General features: G+C 44.3%; 1 protein-coding gene across 1 annotated transcript; it reads right to left on the minus strand.

Annotated features, from left to right (window-relative positions):
* Positions 1-3,023: 3,023 nt before the first annotated feature.
* On the minus strand, positions 3,024-5,007 carry LOC101764987. Its single transcript, XM_004963040.4, has 3 exons — positions 4,835-5,007; positions 4,266-4,506; positions 3,024-4,167 (listed from the first exon to the last, which is right to left on the minus strand). The coding sequence occupies exons 2-3, from the start codon at positions 4,443-4,445 to the stop codon at positions 3,826-3,828; spliced, it is 522 nt and encodes a 173-aa protein (XP_004963097.1). The 5' UTR covers positions 4,446-4,506; positions 4,835-5,007; the 3' UTR covers positions 3,024-3,825.
* Positions 5,008-18,918: the final 13,911 nt, after the last annotated feature.

Genomic DNA, 18,918 nt, shown 5'->3' on the forward strand with positions numbered 1-18,918 from the left:
CTCACAGCACCGATAACTATAGCGCTTTGGGTCGTTTTTTAAGTTGATGATTTCCAGTGATTTATAAAAAAAAAGGTATTTAGTTTTTCCATGATACACTGTTTTTATCCAGAATAGCGAGATTATAGAAAGTAGCAAAATGCAAACATGAGACGTCTATCCGGTTGCTATATAGAATATATGGAAATAGATCATGTGCACTCTCCGGTCGACACGATTGGAGCTCCTTTTTTTTTCCTTTGCTTATTTTTTTTCCTTTTTCACTTGGAATGTAATTCCTTGGGATCTCAACGCCGTGGAGACAGCCTTTATTCACACGAACCCAAGGACATAGAATAACAAGGAAAATGATATTAAAAAAGGCAAGTTGCTTCGGTTCTCTCTGGCACGTTGTCTGGTCAACGAGCCTGCACGCCCTTGTGGCTTGCACTTACAGATGTACTGCTCCGCAATGCAAAGGACATGCTCGACTCAGGGTGCTTGGAAAACCAATTCAAATGCAATGCGAATGGCAATTTTGGTTTGCACTGTATTGCACGAGTATGTATTCATAATCTTGGGGAAAAACCTACAGAAACCCACGATTTCTCCCAGAAGAACTATTGAATTTAGCCTTCTTTAGCCTACTCGAATACCAAACACTAGCTTGGTTACTTGTTGTGGTAGAAACGGCCCATCTTAGGGGGCGTTTGGTTCCTCGTCCGTGTCACATCGAATATTCAGAGGCTAATTAGGAGGACTAAATATGAGTTAATTATAAAACTAATTACACAGATGGAGGCTAAACGGCGACACGAATCTATTAAGCCTAATTAATCCATAATTAGCAAATGGTTACTGTACCAGCACATTGTCAAATCATGGATTAATTAGGTTTAATAGATTCGTCCATGGACTAATTAGGGCCTTGTTTAGTTGCCCAACTTTGAACAACTAAAAATACTGTAGCAATACTGTAGCGTTTCATTTGTATTTGTGAATTATTGTCCAAATATTGACTAATTAGGCTCAAAAGATTCGTCTCGTAAAGTACAACAAAACTGTGCAATTAGTTTTTAATTTCGTCTACATTCAGTACTCCATGCATGTACCGCAAGTTTGATGTGATGGAGAATCTTCTTTTTGCATAGTGCCAAAGTTGGGATTTTGGGAGGAACTAAACAGGCCTAGGTTTAATAGATTCGTCTTGCCGTTTAGCCTCCATCTGTGTAATGGGTTTATAAATAGTTTATATTTAATACTTTTAATTAGTATCTAAACATTCGATGTGACAGGAGCTAAAGTTTAGGGGTAGGAGGAGTAACCAAACACCCCCTTGGTTCAAGTTTAATATAGAACTAAACTTGCGTGCGTACTTGCACTCCAACGTCTGTATTTTAAAAGAAAATCAATCCAATAAAAGGAAAGTCAGAAGTTACCTAATACTGTAATAAGGTTAAAAAAGCGATCCTTTTTTTTGAAAGGTAAAGAAAAAACGATCCTATGGAAAAGAAAAACTCGGTAGTGGCCTGAGAATCTTTACGGAGTAGCCGCGTGGGCATAGCCGTTTTGAATTCACGGCGCCTGCAGCCCCCAGCCGTCCAAGAAACCTTAATTTATTCTGCACGCACAGTCACGCACCCACAGCCGCATGGGATGAGATGGGATCCAGTCACGCGTGGGCCCCACCCGCGCCCGGGGTCGCCGTCGATCCCCCGTGCCGGTGCTGGTGCTGGTGCCCGGGTAGCCGGCTGCCGGTACGTGTCAACCACCACTTGGCCCCAGCTGCTGGGTGCTGAGCTGAGCCTGAGCTGCCCACACGCTCCAGCTCCATGGAGAAGACGAGTTCGCTGAGGATACGGATACTCTACGGATACAGCCACAGCTATACAGTACATGTACGAATTCTCCTTTAGTCCTTTGCTTGCTTGGCAGGATCTGATACAGGATTCCCGCGTTCTGGCCTTTCGAATTTGTCTAGAGGCAAGGTGTTGGAGTTTTTAATGGGTGTTTGGCAGGAGGGCTAAATTTTAGCCCTGTCACATCGGATGTTTGCACTTATTTGGGACGTAGTAAACATTGTCTAATTACAAAAACCAAGTGCACAACCCATAGGCTAAAATCGCGAGAACGAATTCTATTATCCCTAATTAGTACATGATTTGACAATGTGGTGCTACAGTAACCATTCGCTAATGATGGATTAATTAGGCTTAATAGATTCGTCTCGCGATTTAGCCTATGGGTTCTGCTATTGGTTTTTTAATTAGCTCATATTTAGTCCTCCTAATTAGCATCTGAACGTGTGATGTGACAGGGCTAAAGTTTAGCCCCTGACATCCAAACGCCCCCTCAGTGACGCTAGCGTTCGAGCACGAAAGGTACATGGGCAAGCCGTTGCAGTATTCCTCTGCGGTTTGCACCTTTCCATGCCCGCTTCCTTTTTCCAGGTTTTAACCTCTTTCTTTCCAGGCATGGGCCGCCCAAAGAGATAGAAAGAAAGATCACACGTTCTGGCAGACAGCCACACACCATGTCCTTTTGTCCTCGCAATTTCCCAGCTCTCAACTTTCTTTTCAAACCAGCCATCGACCTCATCTCCATTCTCCACAGACCACAGCACACTGATTGCCCGATTGACTAACCCTAGAAGGAGAAAATTTTCAGCTCGGAAACAAATCAGTGAGGCCTCGAGATCTTAAGAGAAAACGACATAGACAGACAAGGAAAGAAAATTCAGAGGAAAACGACGCCGGGAAAGAGGTCAGAATGGTAATCTCGCCTGCTTAACGTGGCCATCACCCACTAATCTCCATGAGTCAGCCCAGCTGCAGATGAGGCAGCTACACATGAAAGCGAGCGGGCAGCTGCAGCTGGTTTATTGTTAAGAGAAGAAGAGGCATTGACACGTCACCGTCGTTATCACTTGCGCGTTTGGCTTCAGCACATGGAAACCATGTGTTGCTCTCATCGCATGGGTCATGGCACTGACATTGGACCATTCAACCACCATAATCAAACAGCAGAAATTCTGAAATCCAGGGTGGTGCTGATGGTGATGATAATCATAATAATATTATATTATACAGATTGCTTCGTTGGAAATAAATCCAGCAGGATATTACAATATACAAAAATCCAAAAGAAAAAAGATCACAAACAATACTCATCATACTCATCATGGCCTGTCTCTCCTCTCTCTCACTCAGCTCATCGACTGACTGGGGACTTAACCTAGCTGCTGCTGCTGCTGCTGCTGCTCTCTGACTGTAGCCACTCACTCTTTTGTACAGATTCTCCATGGCCTTGGAATTTCTTGGTTGCATGGACGGACGGACGGACAAAAACAATTCCATCAAAAACCAAAAATAAAAAAGAAGGGCATCATTGATGAACTAGGACAGATTACCTAACTAATCCCAACCTCCCTCCCACCTAATCCAATGACTAATAAATCCTCTCCTCCCCAGAGAGATGGCAGGGACAGATCAGGAAATCTTGATTAATCCAAGAGGGCCCTCTTCTTTTTTTGATTTGCCCTTGTCCCTGCTCCTCTCTCCGGATTTCTAGTTGCTCCCAAATTTACATGAGGAACCTGAACCTGAACTTTATTTACATACAAAAAGATCTGTGGTAAAATTACCTAAACTCATTATAATTGTGGGGTGGATTGGATGGATTATATAATTTTTAGGGGTTAAATTTAGGACAAATTGATCCTCTCGATTTTCTCCCCTCCTCTCTCTCCCTTTCTCTCCAGGAGCTTGTGGTAGCAAAAGAAAGCTTCTTGCACCATGGAGGAAGAGGAGGGGGGGTTCTCAGGGTTACTTGGTGTTGTATGCACATCTAGGCCATGGCGGTGATGCCATGGCCACGGCCGCCGCGGCTGCGGTCGAGGCAGTCAAAACCCTCGACGCGGACCGCGGCTGGCTGGAACGCGAACCGGGCGCGGGCGCACGACGCGCCGCGCGGCGACATGGAAGGCGCCACCGACGGGCGCGGGTTGGGCCGGGCCACCGCCACCGGGGCGGCCACCACCGCCGGCAGCCCCGGCAGGGGCACCGGCATGGGCGGGTAGTCCATGCCGAACCGGCTGTCGTGGACCACCGGGTTCGAAGCTCGCCGCGGCGGCGAGCCGCAGAACAGCGGCGGCTGCGGGGACGCCGCCATGAGGCCGCTCTCCTCGCCCTGCCAAGAACCGGACACGAACCCGTCAGCGCCTTGTAGGTGACAAAAATCACGCAAGAACTCGCGGATCTGAAGGTGAGGAGGCAAAAAGATCCCACCTTTGAGAGGAGGAGGTCGAGCAGATCCACGCCGGCGTCCGAGTAGCCGCCGCTCTGGTGGCACCGCAGGGGCGCCACGGGGCGCCGCGGCTTGGGGCAGAAGAGCGGGCTCTTGGCGTCGCCGGCGGCGGCGGACGCGGCGACGGGAAGGGGGCTCTTCATGGCGGCGAAGTGACTCATCTTCTCTTCCTTTTTTTTTCTTTTGGTTTTCTGGTTAGTGGATCTAGAATTTACACAAATCCTGCAAGAACAAGAACATGACAAGTAATCGTTAGCTAACAAAAAGTCGAAATATTTCGACAGATCTGAGTTTCGAGGGGGGACTATAGGGTGGGGTGAAGCTTTGAGAAGGATTTGTGAGAGTTTTGCTCATAAAATTCAAATCTTCAAACAGATTTGTGCAGGGAAGTGTGTTCTTTGCAGATGAAACGAGTGCGTGTACAGATTCGTGGCCACTAGCCTCACAAAAACACATCTTTCCAGAGAGTTGCAAGGTAGGTTACTAGCAAAGATGAACTGGGTGCAGGAACAGGAACAAGAACAGAAGGGAAAGCGAGACAGATGCTTACCTGAAGCTTTTGCCTCTGGATTTCTCTCTCCTAGGATATAGAGAGAGGATGAGGAAGGCCAGGAACTATTGTTACTCCTACCAAGAAAATAAAACAAAACAAGAAAAAAGAAAGCTCAAGCTTTGAGTGGAGCTGCGGGATGAGGAGGAAGGAGAGGAATGGAGGGGAATGGGTGCCTTAAATAGGCCGAAAATGATGGGGCGCCACAAACCACACAGGAGAGACAGCTTACCCGCAGGGAAGAGGCATGGGACATTATTTTATTCGTTTATTTTTCAAAGCTAAAAGGTAAAGATATTCTTTTTAGTGTGTACGTATATTTAATCAGTGATGCATATGGGGAACAGATTGAGCAGAAGCCGGTGGGGGACAGGACAGGAGGAAATTATTGATTTTATTTTCGGCCTGCACGGCAAAACTTGTGGCTTGATTAAGGAGTTTAACAATGGGGTCCTTTTCATCTTCTGTGCTTGGTCATAGACTCGTAGTAGTACCCTTTTTATTTTCCAAATTGTTTTTCTTAGAGGATCTGGTCATGAGATACAGTGCTGGTATTTAAATTTTGGAGAATTTGTACTCCACTCCACCCACTCTCTGTTTCTTGCATTGTGCAGTGTTCTAGAATTCAGACTGGAGCCAATGATTTCGAAATTATTTGTGCTGCATGTGCATACAGTCCTCTTGCACAGTTGCCGCGTACTGTATTTTTCTATTTAGATTATAATTATTTGTTTTCTCTTTTAAAATAGCGTTGATTACTAGTGGTATTTTCAATAAAAAATATTGGAACCTACCAATTATGTCTTGGCAACTAGTAGTAAAAGGAAACTACTAATGTTTATGTGTGTTCTTTGGTAACTTAGGAGACATGGATGTACAAACCAAGGAGTTGGCATACCAAAAATGGGGCAGCGCACATCCCGTTCTTAAACTAAAGCTCAAAATGCAACACGCAAACAAACATGAGAAAATAAATGTTGTAGTTGGAGAACGTTTCTGCCCCAGACTCAACTATTTTTCCATGCACAACAATTTAAATATCTAACTAAGTTCGAATTCCCCCATGATAATCTTACAATAAAATCCAGGGATGTTTTTTCTTTGCATTTTTCATCTGTACTTAGATCTTTTTTACTATCAGACTTGGATCTTTATATTTTTCAGAAAATAAATGTCTAGTGAGAATATTTATATAGCAAATCAAATCATTTACGAATTTATAACCTTATCAATGAGTGGTAAATTACCGTGCTTAAAATATTATGTGTCAAAACTTATCAGGTTCCATGTTTCATATGCCACAAAATGGTTTTGTAACTAATCACCACCATATGACTTCATGAATCATGAGTGGTATGGTAATACTATCGGATCAACTCACAGTGGACAGCTCACGCTAACTTGGCTTAGCTTAAGAGGTTGTATTTTTGTTTCAGTTGTTGGCAACCGTGCCGTGCAACTTGGGTTCCTATACGTACCACTATATGTTTACAATTTGCAACATGAGTTTCACATAAATATAAATCCGTTGAGTCAAAACATTTTTAAAATAAAAAGTTATCGGTGAGGTTACCATCATTCTTTTTCCAATAATCGTGCACATCTATTTTACGTAGGGTTGCATTATTCTCACGACTTCTCAATGTCTGCGTAACACATGGTTCCCATGATTTGACATGACACATGAACATTTAGTGGCACTGACTTAATAAATATATTGGAGCATTATTGATATATCCACATCAAGTTGACAAAATGGATTATGCAATAGGCAGATGTTACTAGTCGTCACGTAATTTTTTACTACCGCGGAAAACAATAGAACAAAAACACCAGTATTATCGTTATCTTAAATGAGGAGAGATATAAAGGTCACAACTATCCGAGGATGGACTAAGATAGTGAGCCAATGCGAGAAGTTTTTGTTTTTGAGAAAGGGCGAGAAGTGTAGATGATGAGTTAAAGTTTGGCGGCATCTCAACTATTGAATCACTCCATGAAAGGAGGTCATTATCGCCATGCTAGCCATTAACGTTAAATTGAATTTCGTTACAACCATTAGAGCCATTTGACACAATGTCAAAATTAAGCCTACCAACACTTGATGGCTGATGGAGGCTTTATTGAGATGGACCAAGATTGCGAAGGTGGGAAGGTCGTGGATACACCATTTGCAGTACAGCGGCATGGCAAACTCGAGGAATAACGGATTAAGAAAAATCTAGCTTATGATTTACATAATGTTGGATAATTAGACAATTATTGTATTAATTTTCAAAATAAATAAATAATGGCAACAGACAATCTTAGCATGTACAACTCTAACATACTAGACAACATGAACAACATAATCATGATCTTAAAAACATGATTAACAACCAGATCAGATCACAGCGCATATACCGGGAAGCCGTGATGACGAGCGGTGCTGATGGAACGACGACGGTGTTGCGAACGGATCGCAGCAGCCGACGTTGGAGACGACGGTACGCCGCGGCACGAAGATTGGACGGAGGACAAGCCGTGGCGACGAACTTGAGCAGTCGTGCGGAGCGCTTCCTAAAAATCTTATTCGCCCTCTCCCGGTGCAAAATCACATAGACGACTAGTTCCGGAGACCTGCTCTCCCGTTCGCCGGTGCATGCCGACGCAACGGAATGGAGAAGACTACAATGGCAACGCAACAGTGTAGAAGAGGCAAAACCTAACTCGCATAGACCACCTTAGGGATATCGGGACCTTCCCATATAGTAGTCTATGGTACGTTTTTTCCATGAGGGGGTGGTCTGTATTTATAGAGAGGAAAGCCTCCAACACCCTCGTCTATTAGTAATACAAGACTAATAGATGGTGTACCCCCTCTTACGCTAATGGGCCTTTGAGATTTATTCAGAATTATTTATATGGGTTAAGCCCATATATCTAACAATCCTCCACCAGATCTCAAATACCTGTTTAAGTGTTTTGCATGTTTCTCACTACTGTTTGATATACTAGTGTTTCAGCGAGGACTGTTAAGTAAACTCTTTCCTAGAGTTTCAAGCTACACTCATCCACGACTCGACAATGGACGACGCCTTAAATTGCTAGCTTTGTGCGGACAAGTTTCACTCAAAGTCATAACCAGTACTTTGGCTCCTAGTAGCCTACCCTGCGGGTGGAGCATATACGTCGTACTCCCTGATCTCTTTCATGAGCTTACTAGAGATCATCCAAGTCTCATAGGTTGCAACGTTTAACAACCGGACTCATATAGGTGTGTTCTTTCAAGAATGCTCTATAAGACAGCATCTTCGCTTATTAAAGTCAACAAAACCACATTAAGGCATATAGCCAACCTGTCTTACAGCATACCTGCCTTACAGCATTTGAGAGTATTGAATCTTCACTTAGCTAGGGTTGAATAATTACTCTCCTCAGTTAACGAAAAGCTTGTTTTCCCCAAATCCTAATTCATGGGATCTCCGATCACATAAGTTGGCTTACCACTATGGCAACTCAAATGGATCTCATACCTATCTTTCTCGATGCACTTTCTATCACATTCCATGATAGTCCTTTTGTAAAGGGATCCACTAGATTTTTATCTGTTTGAATATAAGTTACACTCATTTCTCTGGAGTTTCTCAATTTCCTAACAAACTTCAGTCGTCTCTTGACATGTCTTGGTGATTTCATATTATCCTTAGCACTGTTCACTTTGACTATTACAGTTTGATTGTCACAGTTCATAAGGATGGCCGGCACTAGTTTTTCAACCACAGGCAAGTCCATCAAGAGCTCACACAGCGACTCTACCTCAACAGTAGTTGTATCTAAAGCAGTAAGTTCTGCCTCCATAGTTGACCTTATCAAAATAGTCAGTTTACAAGACCTCCATGATATTGCACCACCTTCAAGGGTAAACACATACCCACTCGTGGTATAAAACTCATCACCATCGGAAATCCGGTTCAAGTCACTATATCCCTCAAGCACAGCAGGGTGCCTAGAATAGTGCATCCAATAACTCATAGTACCTACCAAGTAGCGCATAACCCTTTCAAGTGCATGCCAATGATCAATACCCGCGTTTGACATGAACCTGCCGTATTTGCTCACAACAAAAGATATGTCGGGTCTCGTTGCGCTAGATAAGTACATAAGTGAACCGATAATCTGAGAGTATCTCAGTTGATCTTTCACAATTTTCTTATTCTTTCGAAGTATCACACTAGGATCATAAGGAGTTGGAGAAGGCTTGATATCCATGTAGCAAAAGCGACTCAAGATCTTCTCCACATAATGGTATTGCGAAAGAGTAATCCCATTCTCATGCTTAATCAACTTAATGTTCAGAATAACATCAGCTTCTCCTAGACCTTTCATATCAAACTCTTTGATAGAAAACACTTCACCTCATTGATCACATCAATATTTGTGCCAAAGTTTAGTATGACATCCACATACAAGCATAATATGACTCCTTCACCCCCACCATGGTGATAATACACATATCTATCAGCCTCATTTATGACAAAGCCCGCAGAAGTTAAAGTTCTGTCAAACTTCTCATGCCATTGCTTAGGCACCTGTTTCAGACCATACAAAGACTTCAATAACTTACACACCTTACTTTCTTCACCCTTCACACCCTTCACCACAAATCCGTCAGGCTGATCCATATAGATCTCCTCATTCAACTCTCCATTTAGGAAAGTTGTCTTTACGTCCATCTGATGAACAATAAGACCATATGAGGTAGCCAAAGAAAGTAGTGCTCGAATTATGGTCAATCTAGCGACGGGTGAGTAAGTATCAAAGAAATCTTCACCCTCCTTTTGTGTGTAGTCTTTGGCCACAAGCCGTGCCTTCTACTTCTCAATAGTACCATCAGGCCTAAGCTTCTTTTTGAACACCCATTTACAACCCACTGGTTTGCAGTCATAGGGTCGTTCAGTGAGCTCCCAGGTTCCATTAGAAATAATCGAGTCCATCTCATAATAGACCTCTTGTTTCCAATCATCTACATCTGGAGATGCAAATGCCTCGGCAATGGATGTGGGTGTATCATCCACAAGGTACAAAGTGAAATCATCGCTAAAAGATTTTGCAATCCTCTATCTCTTACTCCTTCTAGGAGCTTCACTGTCATCTTTCTAAATGACCTCCTTATGCTCATCAGATTGTTCAGAAAACTCAATAGATGCAAAAGGTTCAGGAATTATCTCAGAGGAAAATCTAGAAGTGCTATGCATATCTTTCATAGGAAAAATATCCTAAAAAAAGTTGCATCACGAGATTCCATAATAGTATCAACATGTATATCAGGTACCTCTGATTTAACTACTAAAAATCTATAAGCAATACTCCTCTGAGCATATCCTAGAAAGACACAATCCACTGTCTTAGGTCTCAACTTGCACTTCTTAGAGATTGGTACATTGACTTTCGCTAAGCACCACCAAGTACGCAAATAAGAAAGTGATGGTTTTCTCCCAACCCACATCACGTATGGAGTTTGCTCTTTATTCTTGTTCGGAACTCTATTCAGAACATGACATGAAGTCAGTAAAGCCTCCGCTCACCATGCCTTAGATAAACCAATAGTGTCTAACTTGGTGTTAACCAGATCAGTTAGCGTGCGCTTTTTTCTATCTCAGCAACCCTGTTTGATTCGGGTGAATAGGGAGGCGTCCTCTTATGAATAATACCATATTCCCCACTTAATTCATCAAAGATTTTAGGGAAATATTCACCACCATGATCTGACCTTAGACGCTTGATCTTTCTCTCAAGTTGATTCTCAACTTCTGCCTTATAAATTTTAAAGTAGTCTAACACTTCATCCTTAGTTTGCAACAAATAAACATAGCAAAATCTAGTCGCAGCATCAATCAATGTCATGAAGTATCTCTTTCCACCTTTTGTCAACACACCATTCACCTCACAGAGATCAGAATGTATGAGTTCTAGAGGTGCCAAGTTTTTCTCCTCAGCCGCCTTGTGAGACTTCCGAGGTTGCTTCGATTGCACGCAGCTATGGCACTTAGAACCTTTGGCAATGGTGAAGTTCGGAATTAAACACATGCTGGAAAGCTGAGACATCAAACCAAAATTAACGTGACATAGATGTGAATGCCAAGTAATCGCATCATCACTAACATTGCCACAAATATGATTCACTGACTTATTAAAAAATATGCAAGGAAAAAGCGAAGCAAACCTCCGCAATTATAGTCTTTACCAACAAATTATCCATATTTTGATACGACTAATTTATTGGACTCTAACACTACCTTAAACCCATCCTTGCATAGGACCGAGCCACTCAAAAGATTCTTGTTGATAATAGGGACATGCTGCATGTTCCTCAGTTGCACGATCTTTCCCAAAGTAAACTTTAGATCTACCGTGCCAACACCATGAACAGAAGCATGTGACCCATTCCCCATCAGGACGAAGGAATCCTAAGCGACATGGTAAGAAGAGAACATAGATATGTCAACACATACATGAACATTGGCACCCGTATCAAAGCCACCAACCGGTAGATTGAAAAACTGAAACAACAGTAGGTAATAAATTACCATACCCGTCTCCAGTGTTTCCTATGGTCACTGTGTTGACATGCTTGGATCCAGATCCATGATTAGCCCTTTTATCCTTACGATCTGGACAATCCTTTGAGAAATGTCCCAGTTCATCGCATTATAGCAAAACAGCTCGGCTTTGTTCATTTTCTTCTTCTTGAAGATAGTAGTCTTAATGACCTTGTTTTTCCCTTTATTCTTGTTGCGTGAGAACTTCTGCACCATGTTGGTGTTAGATTGGCCTCGATCTCCTTTATCAGTAGCATCTTTCATCCAAGCCTTTTCCTCAACATCAAGAAACGCTATCAGTTTTTCAAATGATATCTCCTATATTCTATGTTTCAGAGTTGTGGAGAAATTTCTCCACGTGGAAGGAAAATTTTCATCCAGCCACAAATTTGTCGGGTATCTCACACTTGAGCTGCTCAAGGTCCTTCACAATGCACTGCACCTCATGCCCTTGCTGTACCACAGAACGGTTGTTCACCATCCTGTAGTCATGGAAGCTCTCCATGAGGTAGAGTTCACTGCATGCATCTGTTGCACCATACTTTGTAACCAAAGCATCCCACAACTCTTTCGCATATGTCGAGTCCACTTAGATATCAACTAGACGGTCAGAGAGCACGCTAAGGATACATCCCTCGAAAAGATTATTGGCATCTGTGAACTTTTGCTGTTGCTCAGCAGTCAGTTCGCCTTCTGGTTTGCTTTTTCTCGTGTCTCAGATGTGCACCGCATTAAGCCACAGACGGACCTATGATTGCCATCTCTTAAAGTTTACACCGGAAAACTTTTCTGGCCTCAACGACTCAGCAAAACCAGCCATGGTAGAATCAGCAGATTGCCTATTATAAGGTTTTTGGATTGTTGGATAATTAGGTAATTGTTGTATTAATTTCCAAAATAAATAAATCATGACAAGAGATAATCCTAGCGTGCAAAACTCTAACATACTAGACAACAGGAACAATATAATCATTATCTCAGAAAATATGATTAACAATCAGATCAGAGCACGGTGCACGTACCGGGAAGTCGTGATGACGAGCGGCGCTGATGAAACGATGACGGTGTTGCGGACGGATCGCAGCAGCCGGCGTTGAAGACGACGGGACGCCATGACACGAAAATTGGACGGAGGACGAGCCATGGCGACAAATTTGAGCAGTCGCGCGAAGCGCTTCCCAAAAACCTTATTCACCCTCTCCCGATGCAGGCTCACAAGGACAACCAGTTCTAGAAACCTGCTCTCCCGTACGTCGGTGCACGATGATGCAACAGAATGGAGAAGACTACAGTGGCGGCGCAGCAGTGTAGAAGAGGCAAAACTTAACTCGTATAGACCACCCTAGGGATATCCTAACCTGTGGACTTCCCGTATAGTAGTCTATGATATGTTTTTCTATAAGGAGGGTGGTCCGTATTTCTAGGAAGGAAACCCGTGACACCCTCCTCTACTAGCAATACAGGACTAATAGATGGTGTACTCCTCTTAGACGTTTGAGATTTATTTAGAATTATTTATATAAGTCAAGACCATATATCGAACACATAATGGATATGTTTGTTTATTTTTACCTTTTTTTATATGGGCATGTATATGGTTTTGATCCATGATTGGTCGGTATGATACTCGATAGCTCCCTCTACGTAGCAAAATTGAGTTGATTTTGATCCAGCACATTGAATTTCCCCCTAATTAAGCTTGAGTTCTCATATAATAAGCCCTTGTACTAACAGGAGCTTGCGCAAATATCTCGTTGATATTCTTCTGCCAGCCATGATCCCACCCTGTGAGCTGTGCGCAACAAAGGCGTGGCGTGCACGTGCTACCAGGTCCATGAACTAAACTCCAAGGTTTTTTTTTCTCCAAACCCCAGCATCAGCTAGATGCTGCGACGACGATTTAAGAGCCCGTATTCTACCAATTAACAAATAATCTAGCATTTGTTCGCACGTAGGCCAGAAGTAGTCTAATAAGCAAGTTTGACCACCAGGGTTGCAATTGCAACGATCGAGCGAGCCCAGAGGAAATATATAAAGTTAGTGGGCAAATATTTATACACACACACATATAAATAAATAAATAAATGTACGAGAACGGCATCTTCCTACCGGGCGCGCGTCGTCGTCGTCGTCGATGCGATCCCGCTGGCGAGCGAGCGAGAGGGAAAGGGACCTAACGTCGCTAGTGGCCATGTGAGGCCATCGAGGACCGGCCCGGCCTCGTTGATTACGGCTAGGGTGCAGGCAGGAAGGATCTCTGGGAGATCGTGGCCGAGCAATCAACGGCGTCTGTTGCCCACGCACCCTGCTACCTCGTTTTATTAAACGGAAAGGTGAGCAGGGAGGCAGTAGTGGTTAAGCACTTTAATCACGTACTTAGCTAGCTTTCTTTCCGGGCCTGTCAAAGGCTGCCGTTGTTCATCATCACGGTTCCTCCCCACACAGGTCGTCAGTTTTTCAACACTGATGGGATGGGATCCAGTACGTTGTTGTTGCGTAGTCGGTGAGATTCCGACCGTAAATGGGTAAATGTACGTGCAAAGAGCGAGCTTCGACAAATTTTGCAAAACTTTCTTTAGAAACAGTAGTAATGGAATCCTGTAAGTTTTCAAAGTCAACGATGACTTAAAAACTGCAATGGACTTAATATCCCCTCCGTTTCTTTTACAAGACGCGTACTTTTTTTGAACGAACAATTTTTTTTTAACAAACCACACGTACTTTTTTTAATAATTCAAAATTTTGTAATCTTCATGTACTCCATCCGTTTCAAATTTCTAGATTATTACGTCTACGGACGTAACAGCGGTGTTGTCGCATCCGTGCTTGAAAGTAAACATGCTTCTAATTCAAGAGAAAACATAATAATTCACAGTGTAATTCGAAGACCTTTGTTAACTCAAATCCACGTCCTAATTATACTCAGAACAGAGGTTAGACGGAGGACACGTGTGCCGCGTACCATCGGAACCTGCCACCCGTCGGCAGGACAGCACAACAAAACTCAGTCGGCACACCGCACACACGCTTGCGCTTGCGCGGAATAAAAACACCACGTGATGTGCCTCCGATCTGTTTCCGGCTCACCCACCGTTGCTCACCCTCTGCCCTGCAAACGATCTCAGGATGTGCGAACGATGCCATGCATGGGCACGTGGATCGCTGGTCCAGCAGCTCAATCAGGCTGGGGTTAGGTTTAGGGTTAGAGGCGCTGCAACCCGCAACCAACCATGGCGTGGCGAGAGCTAGGAGAACCGATGAGGTAGTATAGTAGATAGCCATGTCTTCCTCGCCGTGTTCATCGTCAGCCGGAGTCTGGCCGGCCGGCCGGGCGGAGCCGTGCGTGGTCTTGATTACGGCGGTGGGGCTGCCGCCGACCTGCATGCCGTGCGGTTGTCGCCTCCAACGGCCTGCTACTACTTTACCTGCCGCGATTGCTGTGTGGGTGGGGGCCAGCCATGTTTATGGCATGCTTCCCACTGCCATGATGGCATGATCCATCCGTCGTCCACTGGCTCGGAGCGCTCATGGTAAAGGTGATGGCCGTCTGCTTGTTTTGTGCATTTCGTACCAACGCCTTGCTTGTTTAAAAAATTCGTTGTTGATGACTCGAATTCGATACGAAAAAGGAAAAGGATTTGTCCAAAAGCAGCCATTTCATGAAACCAACAACTTTGTTTGGGCATTAGTTCTAGTCTCCACTCGGATTTGTCTAAATGAAGCAAGATTTTGGGTATTTGTAACATATCTACTCGGATGATTTTAAAACTTCATCTGGTTGCACGCATCCCAGGGACCAGGGTGCCAACTTTTCTTTACGGGGAGTACTGTACAACCGTTACCAAGTTGCTCGTTTTCAAAATGTGTGGGGGCAAAGGGCAAACCTTTTTTGAATTTTTTTTTTTGCGAAGAGGGAAAACATATCATATTAAAGGATAAAGAACAAGTACAGTGCGTCCCTTTTTTGCAAAAGGGCCCCTACAGAAAGTAGAAATTAGAACTCGGGCCCTCTTCTTCTTCCCCATCTGCCTGTGGCTCACTGTCACCGAACTTCGTCATCGTGCGCCGGAGCATCGATCCTCCATCTTCCACTTCCCTCCGGACCAAGAAGCGGACTCCAAGCATTGGTACACCACAAGAGATCCTCGGTACGAGAACATCGGCCGCCAGACTTCGAAATCCGGCCACCCGCCCACCAGACGCCCCCATGGAGCTGCACCTCATCGATGATCCAGAGCACGACAACAGCAGATCCGGCAAGGCCACCAAGGAACCAGCAAAACAGATCCACCGGAAGGGGAGAACACCGAGTGGTAGGATCCGCCCGGAAGTGATGCAAGAAGGGGGAGAAAGGGAAGCAGAGCTTTATTTTATTGAGACTCACCTCACCGCCGTGGCCGACGAAGATGAAGGCGGCAACAACGGCGACGGCGGCGAAGGCGAGGGGGACGGCTCCCGAGCTCTACGGGCCGTCCAGCACCCATCCGGGCAAACAAGGAAAGCCTAAAACTCCACTCAATTCCACGCGCACAGCGTAACAGTAATACTGCACCTCGTAAAAAGTTAAAACACACGCATGGAGTAGATGGAGTACATCGTAAAGCCCGCATTGGTTATGACAAAATGATGGAGCATCACGGGGACAGAAAAATAATCAGAAGCATCTAAAAATAATCGGAGCATCTCGGGAGCTCACTCGGACGAGACGACCCGCTCATGTTTTGTTCCTGTCCCCTGCCACCATCGCTGCAGCTCAACATGTCACGTTGCGGTTGCAGAGGCTCGCGCGCAGGTCATCTGCTGCATGATTCGAATAAAATACGCGCGAATTCTTTTCCGTGTGGCAGGATTTGCAGGGGTTTTCAAATTCGGTGCGAAGCTTCGTACGGTGCCAGTGTGTCATGTCATGGATCTACATGGGTCTACTCGCGATAGTGTAAGAGAAAAGAGATATTTGGGCCTAAGCAAAGGGCCGGTGCCAACTAATACGGGCCGCAAGAATTTGCTTGGTCTCTCGGTCGACCCACTTGGGAGAGTAAACTGGCCCGTTATTATCTCTCGACTTGTGACCAAGTTTCTTAGGGGCTTCAGCTAGGTGTCGGATGGACTTCAACATGGGCCACAAGTTGTACAGGCCGTGAGAATTTGCTTGGGCTCCCTCCGCCAGCAAAACCAAGACCACATGCCTTGCTATGCTCTCTAATCAACCCAACACACGTGATAGCTCTAATCCATTCTCCTATGATCTATTAGCTGTAATTCATTCGCATTTCAGTGCTAGTCGCCTGTATGGGAGAGCCTCCGTCAGCCTGCACGTCGCATAGCATTTTGTGAATTGTGATACATTCTATTTCGGCCACGTTTAATGTAATTAATAATTAGGCTAACTCAAATATATATATATTACCTTTTGGGTCATGAGAGTTTATAAAAAAAGCTGATTTCAACCTATAAACTAGAAACTAATCCCCCTACAAATTGTATGTCATGTTGACTTTTCTAAGTTCATAGATTTTTCTACGTATCTAAATATAGTATATATATCTAGGTGCATAGTTTTTGCTATGAATATAAAAAAAAAAGGTAAAACAACCTGTAATTTGGAACGGATGGAGTAGAAATTAATAAGATAATTCCCTATATAGCGCTATATAAAAAATATTGTCTTCCGTAATTGCCATCCAAAATTTTCTTTGGTTCCTGTTACATTTGTTAGCCAATTCCATTAAAATACTGTTGAACATGTTTTGTAGACCAAACCTCTAATGGAAAAGAGACCCCTCCCAACCTGATACCCGACCCCCTCTCGCCCGTCCCCGAACCCCTTCCCTCTCTCTCAGTTGTTCCCTCCCCTTCTCGTTCTGTTCATTTCCCTCCCCAACCCTGGATCTACGTGAGGTGGTGACAGCTAGTGGTCGGAGCTGCAGGCGGTGCAGCCTTGAAGAGGGCTCAAGGTAGGCCTGCTAATGGGGCGGGGCGAAATGGGTATTTTGGGGTGGGTGTTTATGCGGGTTTCGTTAGGATGGGTGAGAATGGGTTTTAAAGGCTAGCGGGGTGGGGCGGGGCGGGTCTAGTGAAAGCGCAGGTCGGGGGTGGGTTGGAACCGGTCCTTGTTGACCTCGCAAAATGGGGGTGCCGTGCGCCTCTGCACACCAATCCCGCAAGGCGGGTTACTGCACTCCTGCAAGAAAGGCGACGCGCCGCCACCGTTGACCGCTGCCCCGCCGCTCTCCTCCAACAAAAACGGCATATTTAGGTACTCCCCTTCCAGTCCCCTTCTCAATCTCCTCCGCATCACATCTTCACCTTCCTCTTCTTCTTGCCAGATCTGCGGGGGAGATGCCGTCGGCCACCGCCGCCGCATCCGCTCCCGCGTGAAGGAGCTAAGGGTGCCACGCTCCACCAAGAAAGGTGACACTACCGCCGCCGGCCGCTGGCGCTCCTGTTGACGACACCCTGGATCCGTCCGCCTCCAACTAGCACGCCAACAGTTCCTGTTTCAAGAACCACACCAGTATCGGATCCCTTCGAGAGATCAAGGTGCTCTTCGCTTTTCTCTCCGATTCCTTAACGATCTATTTCCTAATCTCGTATTCCTGTTCATTCTTGCGTGCATAGCTGTTCTTAGCTTGTTTATTTAATAGTGTGTTCTCTGGAATCAGATCCCCTGCTGAAGCTTATTGTTTTTATTCGTACAATCGGCTCTAGTTCATGTAGCATTACAACATCAATTAGAAGAGTATTTAGAATGAAAGGTATTTGAACGTGGATGCTTGATGTGCTGGTGGAAAGTATTCAAAACACACAGATCAGACCTTGCTAATATTGATGCTAAGCAATATTCCTCCTAGTTCATGTTGCACAACATGTTGCCTGCATACATAAAGAAAAAAACTAGAGATTGGTGCATGCACTCTATTTTCATCAGAATATATATTTAATCACCATTAGCTTCTGTTATTGCATTTCATATGTATGATATTGCTGCTGATTATCATTTATACCTTTTTGAAACAAATGTCTTCTCATCGGAGGCCTCTGGTACTAGTGAGAGCACCAACAACAATTCGTCGCAAACACCAAATAGAAGGGCACCAGTCTGGGAGTATTATGAGCCGGAATTGGTCGATATAGATGGTGTCCTAAAAGCAATTAAGATAGATGGTGTCCTAAAAGCAATTTGCAAGTATTATGGAATAAAGTTGACTGTGAACAGGAAATCATGTACAAACAGCTTTCAAACTCACATTGTAGAGTATTGCCCCAAAGTCCCTAGTGATGGTAGGAACAAATTTGTCGCTACAATGAAGAAAAAGCATGTAGATGGTTCATTCACCTTTAATCAGCAGAGAAGTCGTGACTTGATGATTGCATGGTGTGTTAAAGCTGATGTAGCATTCAATAAGTTTGATGATGAAGGCTTTGAGCCTTGGATGGAGTCATTGCAACCTGCATTTAGCTGCATAGGGTGACAAATGATTCGTAATGAATGTTATTTGGTGA

This window comes from Setaria italica, chromosome III (genome assembly GCF_000263155.2).
Source record: "Setaria italica strain Yugu1 chromosome III, Setaria_italica_v2.0, whole genome shotgun sequence".
NCBI lineage: Eukaryota > Viridiplantae > Streptophyta > Magnoliopsida > Poales > Poaceae > Setaria > Setaria italica.

What these genes read in the sequence shown, in the direction of transcription:
- LOC101764987 (XM_004963040.4), bottom strand. Translation starts at nt 4,445, where the DNA reads ATGAGTCACTTCGCCGCCATGAAGAGCCCCCTTCCCGTCGCCGCGTCC. An exon ending in TCGACCTCCTCCTCTCAAAG is followed by an intron (nt 4,168 to 4,265) that starts GTGGGATCTTTT and finishes GGTTCTTGGCAG; the next exon opens with GGCGAGGAGAGCGGCCTCAT.